Source organism: Argentina silus, assembly GCF_951799395.1.
Source record: "Argentina silus genome assembly, chromosome: X".
Classification (NCBI taxonomy): domain Eukaryota; kingdom Metazoa; phylum Chordata; class Actinopteri; order Argentiniformes; family Argentinidae; genus Argentina; species Argentina silus.
Window position 1 is genome coordinate 31,506,385 of NC_139653.1, and position 17,997 is coordinate 31,524,381.

General features: G+C 42.1%; 1 protein-coding gene across 1 annotated transcript; it reads left to right on the forward strand.

Moving 5' to 3' along the window:
• Window positions 1-14,979: 14,979 nt before the first annotated feature.
• lpar6a (lysophosphatidic acid receptor 6a) lies at window positions 14,980-17,248 on the forward strand. The gene has a single exon (XM_083695222.1). The coding sequence runs from the start codon at window positions 15,301-15,303 to the stop codon at window positions 16,426-16,428; it is 1,128 nt and encodes a 375-aa protein (XP_083551348.1). The 5' UTR covers window positions 14,980-15,300; the 3' UTR covers window positions 16,429-17,248.
• The last annotated feature ends 749 nt before the right edge of the window (window positions 17,249-17,997 follow it).

Genomic DNA, 17,997 nt, shown 5'->3' on the forward strand with positions numbered 1-17,997 from the left:
TGCTGGGAGTAGCCATTAGAAGATGGGTAAATTGTGGCCATGAAGGGATGTACATGGTCAGCAACAATACTCAAATAGGCTGTGGCATTGAAGTGATGATTAATTGGTATTAACAGGCCCAAAGTGTGCCAAGAAAACATTCCCCACACCACCTCCACCATGAGAAGGTGTACAGGTGTTCCTAATAAAGTGTTCAGTGAATGTGTAACCTATGCATGAACACTAGGCATTAATCCTAGGCTTGGAACCTCAAAGTGCCTCTCAGGCAAGCACCCTAGGCAAGTATCCTAGGTATTAGCAGTTCATTATCTTAGGCTGGGAATTGAGGTTAGGCATTGTGCTTAGACACTAGTTGGAATTTTTACCCTATGCACCCTCCATAGTTTTGATGATACACTGCTGTAAACCAGAGAGGGGCAGTGTCTCATGCTATAGATGACATAACCTCGGCTCCCAGTCTTTCTCCCGAGTGTTAACAAGACTTTCAAGTCTGGCAATGCACGACTATACACTCACCGGCCACTTTATTAGGTACACCTGTTCAACTGCTTGTGAACGCAAATATCTAATCAGCTAATCATATGGCAGCAACTCAATGCATTTAGACATGTAGACATGGTCAAGATGACCTGCTGAAGTTCAAACCGAGCATCAGAATGGGGAAGAAAGGTAATTTAAGTGACTTTGAACGTGGCATGGTTGTTGGTGCCAGACAGGCTGGTCTGAGTATTTCAGAAACTGCTTATCTACTGGGATTTTCACGCACAACCATCTCTAGGGTTTACAGAGAATGGTCAGAAAAAGAGAAAATATCCAGTGAGCGGCAGTGCTCTGGGCAAAAATGCCTTGTTGATGCCAGAGGTCAGAGGAGAATGGCCAGACTGGTTTGAGATGATAGAAAGGCAACAGTAACTCAAATAACCACTCGTTACAACCAAGGTATGCAGAAGACCATCTCTGAACGCACAACACATCGAACCTTGAAGCAGATGGGCTACAGCAGCAGAAGACCACCACTGGGTGCCACTCCTGTCAGCTAAGAACAGGAAACTGACGCTACAATTCGCACGTGCTCACCAAAATTGGACAATAGAAGATTGGAAAAACGTTGCCTGGTCTGATGAGTCTCGATTTCTGCTGCGACATTCAGATGGTAGGGTCAGAATTTGGCGTAAACAACATGAAAGCATGGATCCATCCTGCCTTGTATCAACGGTTCAGGCTGGTGGTGGTGGTGTAATGGTGTGGGGGATATTTTCTTGGCACACTTTGGGCCCTTTAGTACCAATTGAGCATCATTTAAACGCTGTGGTGGAAATCTTTGTCTAGGGGATTTACCACAAGAACGATTTCAGTGAGACTTTGCAAAAATGCACAAACACAATATCTGTTTAGTAGGCCATACCAAACGCCATCTGTGTAGGAACCACCATCTCTCCACCTAGCCTTTTGCTGTGGAGAAGCATCTTGTTGACACTTGATTAAATCCTTGAGTGAGGCAGTTGGTGTTAGTTCAGTGTGTGTTAGTCCAGTGTGTTTCACCATCTACAAAAGGGGAGAGACATTACTCAATGCTGCGGCCTTGGCCGCTGCATCCACCCTTGCATTCCCCAGAGACACAGCATCAGTCCCTCCTGTGTGTGCAGCACACTTGCAAATCGCAATCTGTTGGGGAAGCAAGATTGCATCAAGCAAGTTAGTCACAAGTTGAGCATGCATAATTGTTTTACCTGTTGATGTGACGAAACCCCTGTTCCTCGACAGGGTGCCAAAGTCATGACAAACGCCAAATGCATACCTGCTGTCAGTGTAAATTGTGACCCTTTTCCCTTCAGCCAATATACAAGCTCTTGTTAAAGCAAACAACTCAGCAGCCTGTGCAGATAAATGACCAGACAATCTAGCTGACTCAAGCACATCATTATCAGAGGTTACACCGTAGGCTGCTACTGAGTCATGTGTGTCAGGGTGTTTCTGTGCAGATCCATCAACATACAAAATCATATCGCTGTTAGGTATGGGAGTCTCAGTCAGGTCAGGGTGAGGAGTAACCTGTTCGTTAATTAAAGCCAGGCAGTCATGCAGATCTCCGTCATCTGGTGTGGGTAAAAGAGTTGCGGGGTTAATAACAGTACAGCGTTTGACTTCAAGACAATTGACTGAGCACCACTGCGAGTAACATATGTTGATGGTGCAGTAACCTAGAAGGGGAGAAATGGCTGGTGCTCTGTTTCAACAAAATCTCACTCACCCCGTGAGACACCAGCATTGTCAAGGTTGATACGCTACAATCCCCTGAGAGCAATTTACTGCCATCGAAGCTGCTGTTACTGCTCTGAGGCATGCTGGTAAGCCCCTAGCCACTGAATCAAGCTTGCTGGAATAATATGCAACAGGGTGCATCCTACCCCCATGCTCTTGAAGCAACACAGATGTCATATAACCAGATTTCTCATCAGCAACTAGAGTAAAAGGTTTAGTCATGTCAGGTAGGCCCAGGTAGGGGCCACAGTCAATTGTCTTTTTAAAGTCTCAAAGCTTTGTGTTCCTGCCTTTTGCTGTGCCCGGTGTCTCTTATCTGCTTCCATAGCCCAGTACAAAAATGCTTTCCAGTTAACTTTCTTTCCCTTACGCTCAACTTTCTCTAATTGAACTTTTAATGCATCAATCTGTCTCACACTGAAACTCCCATCAGCAGGAAAACCTAAACTTTCCCATTCTTCTAAACACATTGTCCCTTCAACACCATGTTTATCAAATATGATTTTAGCCGGTCCCACATAAACGCGAGGAGTCGCAACACATTTTCCTTGATTACCACCCATGATTATTCCCGATCCGTCACTATTCTAATTAACTATATATATTTTTGGATTTTAGTATCAAATTGGTATAACACACAGATAAATGAACAAATGTTTACTTTTTGATAAGAGTGATGTTCACCAAAGTATCAGAGCTTTTCACTACCAAATACCAGCTGTTAATACCGTCTCTAGTGACAACTTCACACACTGTGTCTATACCAGTATCAAATGCGTCCTCCAATACCTCAAGGTGACTTGCAACCAAAGCAAAAAGGATCTGATTACAAATTCTAGAGATTTATGATGCAGGAGGGCACGCTGCACTGAAAGTAAAAACTGCTATCTCTTTCAAGAAAATAATTCTCTGTGCTGGTGAACTCAACGCTCTAAGCCTTAATTTCAGTGACATAAGAGACATACCAAAAATGAGTTATATTTTCACAAATTGGATCAATATTCCTAGGATAGAACAGATAAAACAGTTAGACAAACAAAAAACGTACACACAGATTAGGTAGGCGTGATAGGCGTAACGGGTTCGTCAACCCGTAATCAAGCACTCTTGATTACCCGTTCTCTGGACTTTCACCAGCAGAACATACGTGTCCTCCAGACTCTTACTGGCAGGATGGATTTGAACCAAGTCCAATTTAGGATTTCTACAGGTATTGTGTTCTCACCTGAAATCAATTTGATATGATCCTGTATTGGCTATCCTCTGGAAGCATCCGTCCTCCCAGGCAGGTGTCTGTGCTTCTCACCCTGTTGTGCCTCGATTACGATGTCTCACGTTCGGGGAGGTATTCAGACATTCTGGAGGATCCAGTCGTCCAGCTGCGCAGTTTAACCTTTGAGAAAAGAAACCTCCAGTGTCAAGCCAAATGAGGATCCCGGACACAAGCCCCCAAATTGTGGTAGAAATCTTTGTCTATTTACCACAATAACGATTTCAGTGAGACTTTGCAAAAATGCACGAACACAATATCTGTTTAGTAGGTTTTAATAATGGTTGCAAGCATAGCAATCTGCACCGTACGAACAGAGAGCCCCAATACAAGTTACAGCATACAATTTATACCCTCTCAAGATGGTCCGATCGTGAGGCAGGGTTTTCACATGGGCATACATCAGTAGACAACCTTGAACACAGGTGGCATGATCTACAGCAGTCCTAGATAAAATCCTGGGGGCAGCTCCTGAGGACAATGGTCCTCCAGTTAGAAGTTATACGTGTTTATCTCTTAGGGACAGTCTGAACCTTTGAGAAGACACTAATGTGTTCTTCTCAACAGCTCCTGTCATCAGTTTTGGGGAGGTTGGTCAATTCCATTTTACAGGCCGTGAATACAAGGCCAGCACATGATACCCCCTAGGATGCTACAGGATCATGTCACTGTCTAGAAGGTTAACACTTGGAATGTTCTGGTACTACTTGAAAGAAAGAATCACACAGTACAATTAGTAAAGGAATGTATGCTAACACAATAAATGATCATAATCTGTTGTTAGTACACATACTGGTTTTTCCATTACAGCTTGCAGGGAACTCTTGAGGTGTGGCTGCAAATGTGAGCCCCTCTGTTCCAGGAAGTGTCGATGCCAAGATGCTGGATTACCATGCACTGCATTATGCTATTTAGAAGAGCATGTAGGACCAGGGGCCATTGGTAACCACAATGCTTTTTTTAAATTTTTTATTATTATTATTTACAGTATAGAAACTGTACAGGGGGTGGGGGGGGGTGAAGAAATCTTTAGGAGGGACAGTCAAGATGTAGCCTGAAGAGATGGGTCTCCAGTCTGCGGCGGAAGATGTGACTCACTCATGTGAGCTCATTCCACCACCGGGTGCCAGGACAGTGAAAAGCCGTGACTGTATAGCACGACCGCTGCATCCTCGTAGAAGTGGCCAGCCAAGGTGGAAGAACCGAGTGATCGGGCAGGAGTTTGGGGGCTGACCATTGCTTGCAAATAGGGAAGGGCTGTTCCCTTTGCCACCCGGTAGGCGAGCACCAGGGTCTTGAATCTGATGTGAGCTGTTATCGGGAGCCAGTGGAGGGTGTGAAGGAGAGTGACATAATTTGGGGAGAACATGAACATGAACATTGAACATGAGACGGGCAGCACATTCTGGATGAGCTGCAGAGGTCTGATGGTGGAGGCGGGGAACTCGGCCAAGAGTGCGTTGCAGTAGTCAAGGCTCCCGCGACATCGTCACACCATTGGGGACTTTCTTAACTTCTGCCTACTGTAAGTGACATTTGTGAAGGCCTATGTAAGTAGGATGCTACATTATTTTATTATCTCCTCTTTTCTCACATTTACGATGGCGATGCCATGAGATGAGTGGGAGCTACCTGTAATATGCCCCTCAAAAGGTTGTCTTGTTCATCAAGCAGTAGTCCGAATGGCCAACCTTCCTGACCCTGTCGCCAAGGGCGAGTCTAGTATGGCCTTTCCCCGGCCTAAACACCATTCCCAACGTTACCCAGTTAAGCACGGCAGGATTGGCCCGAGGTTTGAGAGCAACCTTGGTGAATCACCACGACATGGCGAGAAAGAGAAAAAGCTTAGCAGTTGGGGGCCCAACCTGACGAGGGACACCGCGGCTGAGGATGTTCCTGAAACAGTTTTTATCTTCAATCTATCCCTCGAACGGGTGCAACAGGAGGATGACCAAATGCCGATCCTTACTCTAGAAATGGAGACCTTACTGCTAAGCTCTCCACCGGCCGCTGGGGAATTGTCCTGCGAGGTCAACTTCTTTGATCTACTCTACGAGCTGTCCCTACCACAGCTGGAGATGCCAACACTGGAGGAAGAGGGGATGGAGCTGTTCGTCAGCTCTACACTCCAGGATCCCTGAATGATAAGTTGATTAAAATAGGTGTAACTGCATAACTGCTATAAATGATAAGTTGATTAAAATATGTGTAACTGCATAACTGCTATAAATGATAAGTTGAATCAAATATGTGTAACTGCATAACTGCATAAGAGGAACTGGAATGTGAGTGTAGGACCCCGTGTCAACATATCTGCATAGGCCTCATTATGATGACGGCATGCTACCAATGAAAGTGCTAAGAATATAAGAATACCAAGGTTTGATTGTGTAATCTTACTCAGGGATGATTACTGAAGTATGATACTATATTACTGAAGTTTATTTTTGATGATACAAGGTCTTAACACTGCATAAAAGGGGTTATTGTGTAAGGCCTACGGGGTGAAGTAGGTCAGGTAGTGGGAATCCCCAACAAGAAGTACTACTGTGTCCATAATCAAGTATGAGAACGATAAGAATGGTTAAGAGTAACAATGTGAAGTATAGAGTGATTTACTGGTGATCTACTACTGATCTATTGAGATGAGTGATTACTATGTTGTTTCATATGGAAGGATCATATGGAAGGAGTTTTGGATCAGAAACAGAGTATAAGAAGAGCTCCCCGGAGCAGTACTTCGGTCATTCCCCGCTGAGGAGCGTTAAAACCTGAAGAACCGGAGCAGGAGGGAGTGTGTTGGATACCTTACACCGGGGTGAAACTGGAGCTCTCATAGTCTGGTGCCCAAGAGGTTGACCGTGGCCGGGGCCCACACTCTGATCAAATCCTGACTCCCGGTTTCGCCGCTGGGTTGCTGTTAGGGACGGGGCACCCTTGACCACACTCTGAAAACTCCACTGTTCCTCTCTCAGCACTAGGCATCGTCCTTAGTTGTTTGAGGCTGTGGTTGTGAGTAAGACGGGACTGCAGTCTGGGGCATATTTGCATTATTCACGGGGGCAGTTGGAACAGAGTGCAGGGTGAAAACCACTGCAGTCTGGGGCATATTTGCATTATTCACGGGGGCAGTTGGAACAGAGTGCAGGGTGAAAACCACTGTAGTCTGGGGCATTATATTTGCATTATTCACTGGGGCAGTTGGAACAGAGTGCAGGGTGAAAACCACTGCAGTCTGGGGCACTCATACACTGGGGCACCAAGGAAAAGCTGAGACTGGCAAAGCAGTTTCAAGGGGCAAAGCTGAGACACTCTGCGGGAATCAGAGTCCCTCGGCCGGGGGAGTATAGCTCTGGCTCTTTACCACAGCCGTGGCGGAAAGAGGAACCGGCTTCACTCGATGGAGCGGAACTGGGACTTCTCTAAATTTCACAGACAAGTAGATCAGGCAGAGTAGGGAAAGAGGTAGAGATATATTCTTTTCTGATTTCTATCATTTTTATATTTTTATCATTTTAACATTTTAATTCTGTCTCTAACCCATTTATATGATAAATTAGCTATGCTGCAATGCTATAAGCCATTATTAAAAATCTAAAAGTAACAGTTACTAGTTCACAGTTTTCAAAGTAACAGTTTTCTAAACTCACTTCTTAATTTTCATTTTGATTGTATTATTCCATTCATCATAAGTATTTTACCTCCTCCTGGTGACATAAAAGGTTATAGATTACTGTGCATATTTCATCATAGGATCTGAATGGTTATATCTAGCCCATTATTACCTCCTTTGGGTAAATTGTACTTACCGATAAATACCTTTCTGCAACCACACCAACTTGCACTCATATCAGATTAGAGCAGTCGTTAACCATAGAGGTTACCCACTTCTGTGTACGGTTTTCGGGGGAGTTTTCAGTTCAACTGAAGTGGGTAAAGGAAGTCAATGGAGGAACTATGGGACGTGGACTGTTAACAAGCGGAGTGAGTCTAATCCACACCAACCTACACAGGACCTTTTTTTGGAAGCAGCTCACAGGGTAAGACCCTGCAGGCTGAGGTCCATACCTGTTAGTCAGAGGGTTGGTCCGGGGTCCTGTACAGGGCCTGAACTGCCGGGAGACAACCCAGACATCCAAATTGTACATGAAGATAACAACTACATTGGAAACACACTCATCAACACTTATTTTACATACAATTAGGCATGCTGTCCACAACAGACATCATTACACATAGATGCACACACAGACCACTTAATTGATAACCAAATGTTAAATTAAATATTGTTTTGATAGCCTATATATTCATTCATTTATTCATATAAAACAAAATCAAATAAATCCAAACTCATGTCAACCACCGAACTATCTAATAAAAGTTCAATTTGGCACTCTCTGCAAACTGCATTAACCTTTTCTTGATTGCCAGTTTCTCCCTCTCCAGCTCCAACTGCTCCTGCAATTGTAGGCTCTCCCTGTGCAACTGCAGCTTCTCCTGCTCTATGTCCAGCAGCACCTCCTGAATGTTTTTTTCCTTTGCTGTGGAATACATTTATTAACCAACAAAATGATTAGAAGAATATACTTTTTTGTAATGTACAGATGAAACTAAGATCTAGAATGCAAAGGTATTTTATTGAATAGTCCAACAATTCAGCACATTACCAGGTGGCAGTGTCACTATATCAGGGGGCGAAGTGGTATGGATTTCAGATGCTACACTTCTTTCACACCCCTCTTCCACCACAGCCGTCAACACAGTAATACAAAACTCACATAACTAGCTACAGATGGCGCTAGCAAGGATAATCAGTCTCATTCAGCCACATACTGGATGTTGGGTATAAGGACAGAAGCTGAGAGACAGATTATTTCTCTATGTCTTGGTGTGTGGTCTCAGCTGAACAGGTGAGTACTGTAAAAGTGACAATTTCTCTCTCTCTCTACATCTCTCTCTTTCTATCATTTACCATGAAGGTAGAATGTAACATTTTTCTATGATGTATTTGCCTTGTAATAATTGTATAAGTTTACAGTATTGTTAAAGCCTCATTTGATTCATTATAACATGACTATTTTTGCACTAATCACCACAAACTCACAAACGATACTGTATCGATCTAGGGTTTCCACATACCTCTGCCACCTTGGCCCATTTATTATCTTTTTCTTTAAGTGTAATAAATTGGGAGAATCTTCCGAACAGCACGTCTTTCCTCGCCTGCACAGCTGTCACCAAAACATCCATCTCATCAAATTTAAAATGCATTGCGCATGAGCTCAAGAAAGTAGCTAGGTTTTGAGCTTGTCCGCAATTTTATATTAGTTTCAGACATGATGAGGAGCATGTCGATTTTATTAACCTAAAATGAAAACTAAAGAAAGATATAAGATGTTATTTGACATATTATTTTATGATATTTGGACTTAATTAAGTAGTTTGAATAGCACTAGGGATAATTACAATATATTTGAGCGGCCATTTTGAATTTTCCTTATAACTAACTTCACGCGTTGGATTAAATTGGGAACCCCTTCTAGGATGTTTTTATTTTACCTAAGGAATAACTGTACCAATTTTCATGCTTTAATCCGCCACATAACGTTTTTTTTAGCTAAGGCACCGGACTAAATACAGATATTTGGTTGTCAAACTAAATCTACCATAATAAAATTTACTAATTTACTAATTTATTTACTAATTTTCTCGCTTTCCCCACAACTACATATTCCAAGACCAAACACTGGCGCACAGGAGATGTAATCACTGAACCTGATGTGATATGTTTCAGTTCTGAAATAACAATACAATGTTGTTAGGTGGGCTTGCTTCAGCAAATCCAACTATTGTTCTTCAACATACTTATTATAATTATAATTCTTCACCTGCAACTCCTCCTACAACTGTTAAACTAGTCACACCAATCCACTTTAAAGTGTGCAGAGAGGTCTAACTCACGTTGCTATGACAACCAACCACCTCTCTACCCACTCCTCTGAACTAGACAGGCTCATCCTATCTATCTATTTATCTATCTATCACCTTCTAACATACTATCTATTTAACCCTCTATCTTTCCAACTGTATATCTATAACTTTTTAAAGTAATAAGCTTTTTGTAACTCCAAAACCTCTCATCCGGTTAACATGGTGGAATGTTGATTTAGGCCAACATTCTGAGAGCCACCATTATTACTGCAACTGAAACTTTTTAGACTCTTGAATAAAAACAGCATGAGACCTGCAGCACACATTCTTAGAATGATTACACAATGCACTTTCTTGGCTACCAGTTTTACCCCACTGTCAACCACTAAACCAACCAACTCAACCAACCACTCTCTACCCACTCTACTGAGCTACCCCAGGGTCATACAATCTATCTATCTATCTATCTATCTATCTATCCTGCATGTATCCCAATAGGAAGTAGTGGCTAATTCAAATAGTTGGCGAGCTTGCAGACGACAGCTTTCAAATCAATTTATGTTCCAATTACCAGCTTGCTAGGTAACTAGGCTACCTCAGAACTATGAATCATGTATGGATGCACATTTATTTTTACTGCATATATCGTCTGTGTGGCTAAACAGACAAGAACTAAGGGTGATTGGCTATTGAAGTGAAACCCATTTCTGATGTTAAGACTGGGGCTAATACCACACCTTCAAGAATGTATAGTCATATGAAATGTAAATGTTGCATAGATGCAACATTGGGCATTAAGGACTGTCATCACACTTTCATGCTTTGCATAAGCTTTCATTCATTTTTGTGGCTCAAAAGCTGAATGAAATCTTACATTTAGAGTCTGGATCTCTTTATCACACATACAGTATATGGGAGTGTTAATTGCCTATATTAGTAAAAAGTCAAATTTTTGCATACAAAAAAACTGAATTTTTTTCTTCAGAAATTTGTTATTTGGGGTCTCCCTGGACTGTCATAATCACTGCTTAATTTGTATGCAAGGAAAACTGGGTCTAGGATCTAAGGGATATAGAGAGCGTGGGGGGGACTTGGCCATGAATGGAGAGGCAACTGTTTGCCATTTTTAACGGATGTTGAAATGAGGAAGTTGTCATGGCTTTTGGGGCATTTGGGTGACCGCACAAGGGATATCATTGTTACGAGTGAACGTCTGAAGAACCAGAATGATGGCACACACAGAGAGAGTAGAATAGCCCGAAAGCGTATTTAATGATAATAATAATAATAATAATAATAATAATAATAGGGAGAGGGGTAAGGGAAAGAAGGATAATCCAAAAGGGGTCGTCAGGGTCCGGTCCAGGGTTCAGCAGTGGGAGGTCCAATAGCGGAGAGAGGTCGGTGGGAGAGGGATGATCCAGGAGAGAGTCGTCGGGGTCCAGTCCAGGGTTCCGTAGCAGGAGATCCAGTAGTACAGAGGGGTAGGGGTAGGTCCGTGGGATTACGAGGGAGTCCAAGGGAATACGAGGGTTCTGGGGAGGCACAGGAGAACACGGTGAAACACAAACAAACACAAGGAACACAGGAGGATATCAAATGGCTTGAAGCGTAATGCGGGTTACTGGGAAGGTTACCATAGACACAGTACGTTCTGGTGCTGGAGTGAAGACTGGGCAGGGTTCTAATAGGAGGGTGATTGGGAATGGGTCGCAGGTGTGCTAAGTGGAGATAGGAAACAGGTGCGCTGTCGACTGGGAGGTGGACACTCCAGTGATGATCGCTGGGGCCTCAAGGTGGTGCCAGAGGATAGGTTAGGGAGAGGGACCGTAACAATCATGGTGTAATATTAACATGTCCTTAAGGCATTGTTTTCTTGTGACAATTTTGTTTTAGTATTTTTTTTCTTTAAATAACTGATATTATGATGACTGTTACAGAGGTTCACACCTTATAGAAATAGTAATGGCTAACCTTGCTGTCAGTAAAAGCATTTTCTCTTTGATAGCAATATTGATAATGGTGGTCTCAGGTCCCTGTGGCAACAGTTTGGACAGCCTTTCTAAAATGAATACATTCTCATATGGAGATCTCCTTTACTTCTTTAGAGGTTGTTACACTATTTCCCCAGAGCTGTTAATTAGAGCAAGATGGGGCCCATTAAACATCATCGACCAACTGTGGAGATACTGGCACCAGACTTATTTAATTGAGATCCCTGAGTACATGGATAGTTCAAGCTTGGATCCAGGTCCATCTGTGATTGAAAATACATTCTATGGAAAACATATCAGTGGAAAATGTATCAATATAATAATGTTAACACAAATTGTATTTTCTAATAAGCATTTATTCGGTTCTTTGCATGAGATTTTTGAAGCAGTAGTGCTGCACTAATTCTTAATTGTTTCACACTAAATGTATGCATTGCTTTGTTTTTGCTCTGGGCTTTATAGAAACGTTTTTTCTATAAAAGAGGATATCAGTATAGGGGAAAGAGGCTGTGAGAGGATTAATGTGCTTCATCTTGTTAACTGTCTGCTGTCTGCCGAAAACTGGTTTGCTCTTCCCTTGATCAGAGCCACCCTGTGTTTCCCCACTGATGGCTACTTTGCTGTAATAAGTGTTACTGTGGTTCCACTACAACAGACACTGCCTCTAACCCACCAACACATACTGCAGGATTTCACTGCAGTGCTAGCCCATCCAGAGCTTAACAGCTGCTGCTTAAAGCTTCTCTAGAACTCAATCTAAATACCAGTAGTAGATAGATATCCAGGTATGTTGAAATACTTGTATGTTGTATACCCCAAGGACTCAGTCTGCCCCAAGGACTCAGTCTGCTCACTATCCAATGAGAAAACACACTCTACAGCAGAACACCAATGTAACTTAATATATTGCACTGTATGCTCTTGTTCGTTCTCAAAATGGTAATTAAATCAAAGAAACACGTAGAAGTCTAGAAAAAGCACTAGCGTGATTGTAAAACCGGTTTGAGGCTGTTATACAGTAACTGACATAAAACAAAAGAAATGTGACATGGTCAATATCCAAAGCATCTTCTAAGTTTTATGAATACAGTTAGTTTCACTAACAACCATGAAAATCTCATTTTCAAAAGTTGCAAACTTCGTAGAGAAAGAGGTGGGTGACATAGCATGACATGTGATCTCAAATACTATAGTGACAGTTTGCAGAATTTAGAAACAAGAGCCTCTGTTTCCTGTCAGCTGTCACAGTATTCTGCATGTGCTATTTTCTGCGTAGTATCTCAAAAGAGCCCACACAAATCTTATTTTAACTCTCACTTGCTTATGGTGAAACATAAATAATAAGTTATCACATTGGTACATTAACATACTGCCTGCACTTGATACAAAATTAATATCAAAGTTTGTATCATCATGCTTTTAAAATAACATTTATATATACAATGATGAGAGAACTCCAAAGTAGGCTTTTAAATTCCACACATTCTATGCACTGGCGGTACCAGTCAACTGGGTGACCCTGTACATTCTAGCTTTGTTTGTAATATAAACAGAACCTGACCTTACTGTGATTACCCCAAAACAAACAATAACAATATCCAGTAACAATTACCACATTCTACAGATGGTCAATAACTTGAATATCATGTATCATCAGCTAAATGGCATATATTATATTATAATATTATTATATCATAGCAGTTTTTTAAATGGTTAATATGAAAACATTTTGCAACTTAGAGAGACCTCTTGAAAAGTTTGTTTCAATCACCAATGATGACTTGACATCTCAATTTGTGTTATACAGAATTTAGTATCCATCTATTGAGATTACCTCTCTTAACCATGCCTTTGTACTTGAGGCCCTTGTGTCTTGGCCTTGGGGGTGGCTGACAGTTTCCTGGCATTGTGAGAAATGAGAACAGACCTGGGATTCATGTTCTTGTTTAGTGACCACACACTTGCATGTGAAGAGCTTGTTGTTATGTGCTAGATGGAAAAATCTTTCGGTTCAAAGGACAATGGTAAAAAATGTTTCTGTTTTTCTAGAACATTTCACCATAGCCTTGATGGTGTTTATTTTATGGCAAACTGACGAAGAGGGGGGACAATGGTCATAAAACAGCCACTGACTCTTAGATTGTCTGCAAGGCTTTCCTTTATTTGTTTGTCTAATGTGGATTTCTCTGTGAAGTCTATTCATATTTTTTGGGATAGTGCTGTGCTAAACTGATATTATAATCCTGTATTCCCTAGATAGTAGATAGTAGCATACTATAGTCAATTGAAATTTCATGGCAATGGTTTTAAGTTGCTCAGAAATGTTGGAATTCAATACAATGAAAATCAGAAGTATGATACAAACTTTTGAGTCAATTAAACAGTTGAGTCAATTAAAAACATGTCTTGTTTGAAATGACTGAGGATAACAAATAGCTCAAAAGCATGTCAGTATCACTGTTGTGAAACCGTGTGCAATAACATGATGTTCCTCTCAACCACTAATCAATTCAGCTGAACTGAATATTCTTGCCACATTACAGGTTGAACTCCAGTTTAAAGAGCCCTGAGAGTCTGCTGACTAACAAAGGAATTAGAATGACCACTGAATCGAAAAAACTCTTTATTCTACCTCAGTCTAAATGCCCCTTTTTAGAAAATCAACACTTCCCAGTAGACCTTTTTGAAACAGTCTACCTGTGTTCTTGAAAGGGTTGAGTGAACTTCTCAGATGAAACTCCTGACCATCTCCCTTAACATTCAGCCTGATATCTCACTGTAACAGAAGACAAAGAGAAGGGGGAGTTTCAGATAGACGGTGGGTGGAGCCTCTACAAGTGCTCTCTCCTCTTCCCAAACCACAAACAAACTGGCAGTGATACCGGCAAGGAGAAGTAAGTGTTCCTATACCACAGTCTCTCTTCCCCTCTCTAAATGTGTGAGCTGTACAATACCCTTGAGGCTGTCACAGGGAAGAACAGACAAAGGTAACAGAGAGACAGAGCAAGAGAGAGAGAGAGCTAAGCAGAAGGAGGGAGAGCAGGAAACAGACTCTGGTGAGCAACAGCGAGACACTCACTTACATTGTCACACACACAGAGAGCTGAAGTAAAACTCACTCTCCAGCTCTACTCTCGGGAAAGCACGGGGTGGACTTTAGAATCTCTGCAGTGATTCCAGCACAACTACGGAGTTAACTGTAAACCTTTACTACTGGAAAAACCTGAGGAGAAGCCGGGATTGTTTCTAAACAAAGAGGACAAAGAGGAGGACTGAGTTGGTTATCTTTTAGAGGAGGAGAGAGGACATTTTTTATCATCAAGAAAACGCCGTCTGTGGATTTGGATATCAAACCGTACTCTCTGAGGACTCAGGAACTGGTGTTCAGTGACTGGATGAAAAAGGAGGCAAGTTTGTGTGACTTGAGTAAGTAAAGCTCCCAGTCCAACCTCGGGGCCGGTGTCCTGCAGGGTGGCCGGGAGAGGGAGAGGGCAGGGGGAGGGGAAGAGGAAGCTGAAGCCTGGCTCCCCATTCTTGGGGAGAGGTCATTTCACCATGAGCTAAATCCCAACACAACTCTAGGGCACACATCAAGGATGGCAAAGAAAACATGTTGATCATGTGCAATTATTCACTACTGTGGATAGTGACTATTGAATGAAACCTTTGTGTTTAATGGTCAGACATCTCTGGTGACAGACAGTGCAGTCTTTCAAGGCATCCTGTATTGAAACTGCTTTGTGCGTTACTGCCCATTAATGGTGGATTCAGAGTTAAGGGAAACCTTTTCTATCTATAGCTCTTACACGACAGCCCCTCACTGATCCCTTGTTTCTGCCCAAAATGCACAATACTACCCTGCTGGCAGACAGTTTTACCCTGCAATTGGGGGAGAATATTACCCCAACATTGGGCAATATCACCGTCCATTCAGACAATTCAAATTGCACCAAGAACGATGGATTCAAGTATCCCCTGTACAGCACTGTGTTTAGCATTGTGTTTGTGGTGGGACTGATCACCAATGTAGCAGCCATGTATCTCTTCACCTGCTCTCTGAAGCTACGCAACGAGACCACGACGTACATGATGAATCTGATGGTATCTGACCTGCTGTTTGTGTTCACACTGCCCCTACGTGTCTTCTACTTCATCAACCAAGACTGGCCGTTCGGAGGGGTGCTCTGCAAGCTCTCTGTCTCATTATTCTACACCAACATGTATGGTAGCATCCTCTTTCTCACCTGTATTAGCGTGGACCGCTTTTTGGCCATTGTGTACCCCCTACGCTCGAGGACACTGAGGACCAAACGCAATGCTAAGATTGTGTGTGTGGCTGTTTGGGTGCTGGTGCTAGCTGGGAGTCTGCCCACTGGGTTTAAACTAGAGACCATCTCACCCCAGAATAACCACACCACGGCCAGGTTTTGCTTCGAGAACTTCTCCTCCACCCAGTGGAAGTCTCACCTATCCAAGATGGTGATCTTCATTGAAACGGTGGGCTTCCTTATCCCCCTACTGCTCAATGTGGTATGTTCCGTCATGGTGCTCCAGACCCTGCGTCGCCCCCAAACCATCAGCCACGGGGGCAAGCTCAACAAAACCAAGATCCTACGTATGATTATAGTTCATCTCCTCATCTTCTGCTTCTGTTTCATCCCCTACAATGTCAACCTGGTGTTCTATGCCCTGGTTCGCACAAAAACCCTCAAGGGCTGTTTTGTGGAGTCAGTAGTCAGAACGATCTACCCCATCGCCCTCTGCATCGCTGTGTCCAATTGCTGCTTTGACCCTATTGTCTACTACTTCACCTCAGAGACCATTCAGAACTCCATCAAGCGGAAGTCTCAAGTGAACCGTTCATATGATGTCAAGTTCTCAGAGGCCTTGCAGTCAGAGACCAGCTCCAACCTCCACTGCAATCTGAGGACTCTCAAAGCCAAGGTGTTTCACAATGAGTCTTCAGTGTGACAATGAATCTTCAGTGTGACACTGGTGTTGTAGTGGCAGTACACAGGGTAGAAGGTCTGTGAATATGGTAGTGGGGTGGATTTGTAAGCCTTAATGCAACATTAGAAGTGCTGAAGAGCCAGCTAAGGGAGGATTCTAGACTTCATCTCAGGGCAAAAATATGGACCATGCCCCTTAAAGTATGCTATTATCTATCACTCTACACTGTAACATTTGACCCCTCTTGTTCACATTTGTGGATGTAATATTGCCACTTACTAACATTGTGGAATACAATTGTGTTTTGCACAATAATTGTGCAAGAGAAGTTACTTCCAAAAAAATTTACTGTAATCTATTCTGATCACTGGAGAGCATGTCTGCTAACATGAGTGCTACAATGTATCTGTTTTTATGGTAAGTCATGGTGCTGACTATAAAATAGCATCTATTTAATTAAAGTTGTGTAATATCGAGCTATAGAGATTCTTTACATCTGTCATTTATGTTACATTATTATTGATCTATTGAATAATGTATGTAATGTAATGTATGAAACAGAAGGTCATATCATGTGTTCTTGAATGTGCATTAAGGAGTTCTTGAGTCATACTGGCTACTTTACTGTACAGTGTGCTTATATGTGATAGCGTACAATAAAATGCACTGACAAAGGATTCCAAATACTGCACTGTTTTAAGCCACAGATTACAGCTTTTGAAAAAATAAAAGTTATTTAGCAGCTGTATATTCATGTGAAAGCTTTTGTTGATGAGAAGTGTTAAGTGTTTTGTTTACTCCTGGATAGTAGAGAGATTTAAACAAAATAAATAAATAAAAATAAAAATAAGTATTACGAGAAAGAGACACGTTGTGCAGCCTAATTTCTTGAGATCATTTGCAAAAATATTGCTGTACTGCCGACAGTAGTAGACTTGAGGCAACAAAAAGCCTCTCTGTTTTTCAAGTTTTATACTGTGTGGAGATAAGAGAGTACTATAGGGAAACAGCACAATGCTGATGTTGGCGCCCACAGGGGAGTGCCAGTTTCCTGCTCATCCAGGGGGCAGGGTCGGAAGCCCAGACGGCAGATCCTGCACCATGCAGGCAACTCCACACACAATCCATGCAGGACAACTTCAATAGGTTTCTTCTTTTTTTTCTTTTTTACTCATGGGTTAGGGTTTGGGTTAGGGTTAGGTTAGAAATCTTATGGAGGTCAAGGAATACCATAAAAGCAGGGTTGGGGTCAATTTGATTTTAATTTTGTAAATTATAGACACATAGGCTCAAGGGCACCAAGTAAGGTGGAAGGGAGCGCACAATGACACATAACCATGTTGCCACAGAGCAGGATGGCACTTCTTAGTGCATGAATTACTCAACCCTTACCTATTGTAATTACAAATACAGTATAGTCTATTTTCCATCACAGATGAAAATCTTCCATTAGGATTTCTCTGATTCTTATAGCCTATGCTGAAATCAGTGTTAGGTGGGGTGATTGGTATAATAAGTGGGTACTGAACATTCTGTAAGAGCTTTGCACATTTAAAAAAAAGAAAGAAAAAAAAGTCCATAACAACACTC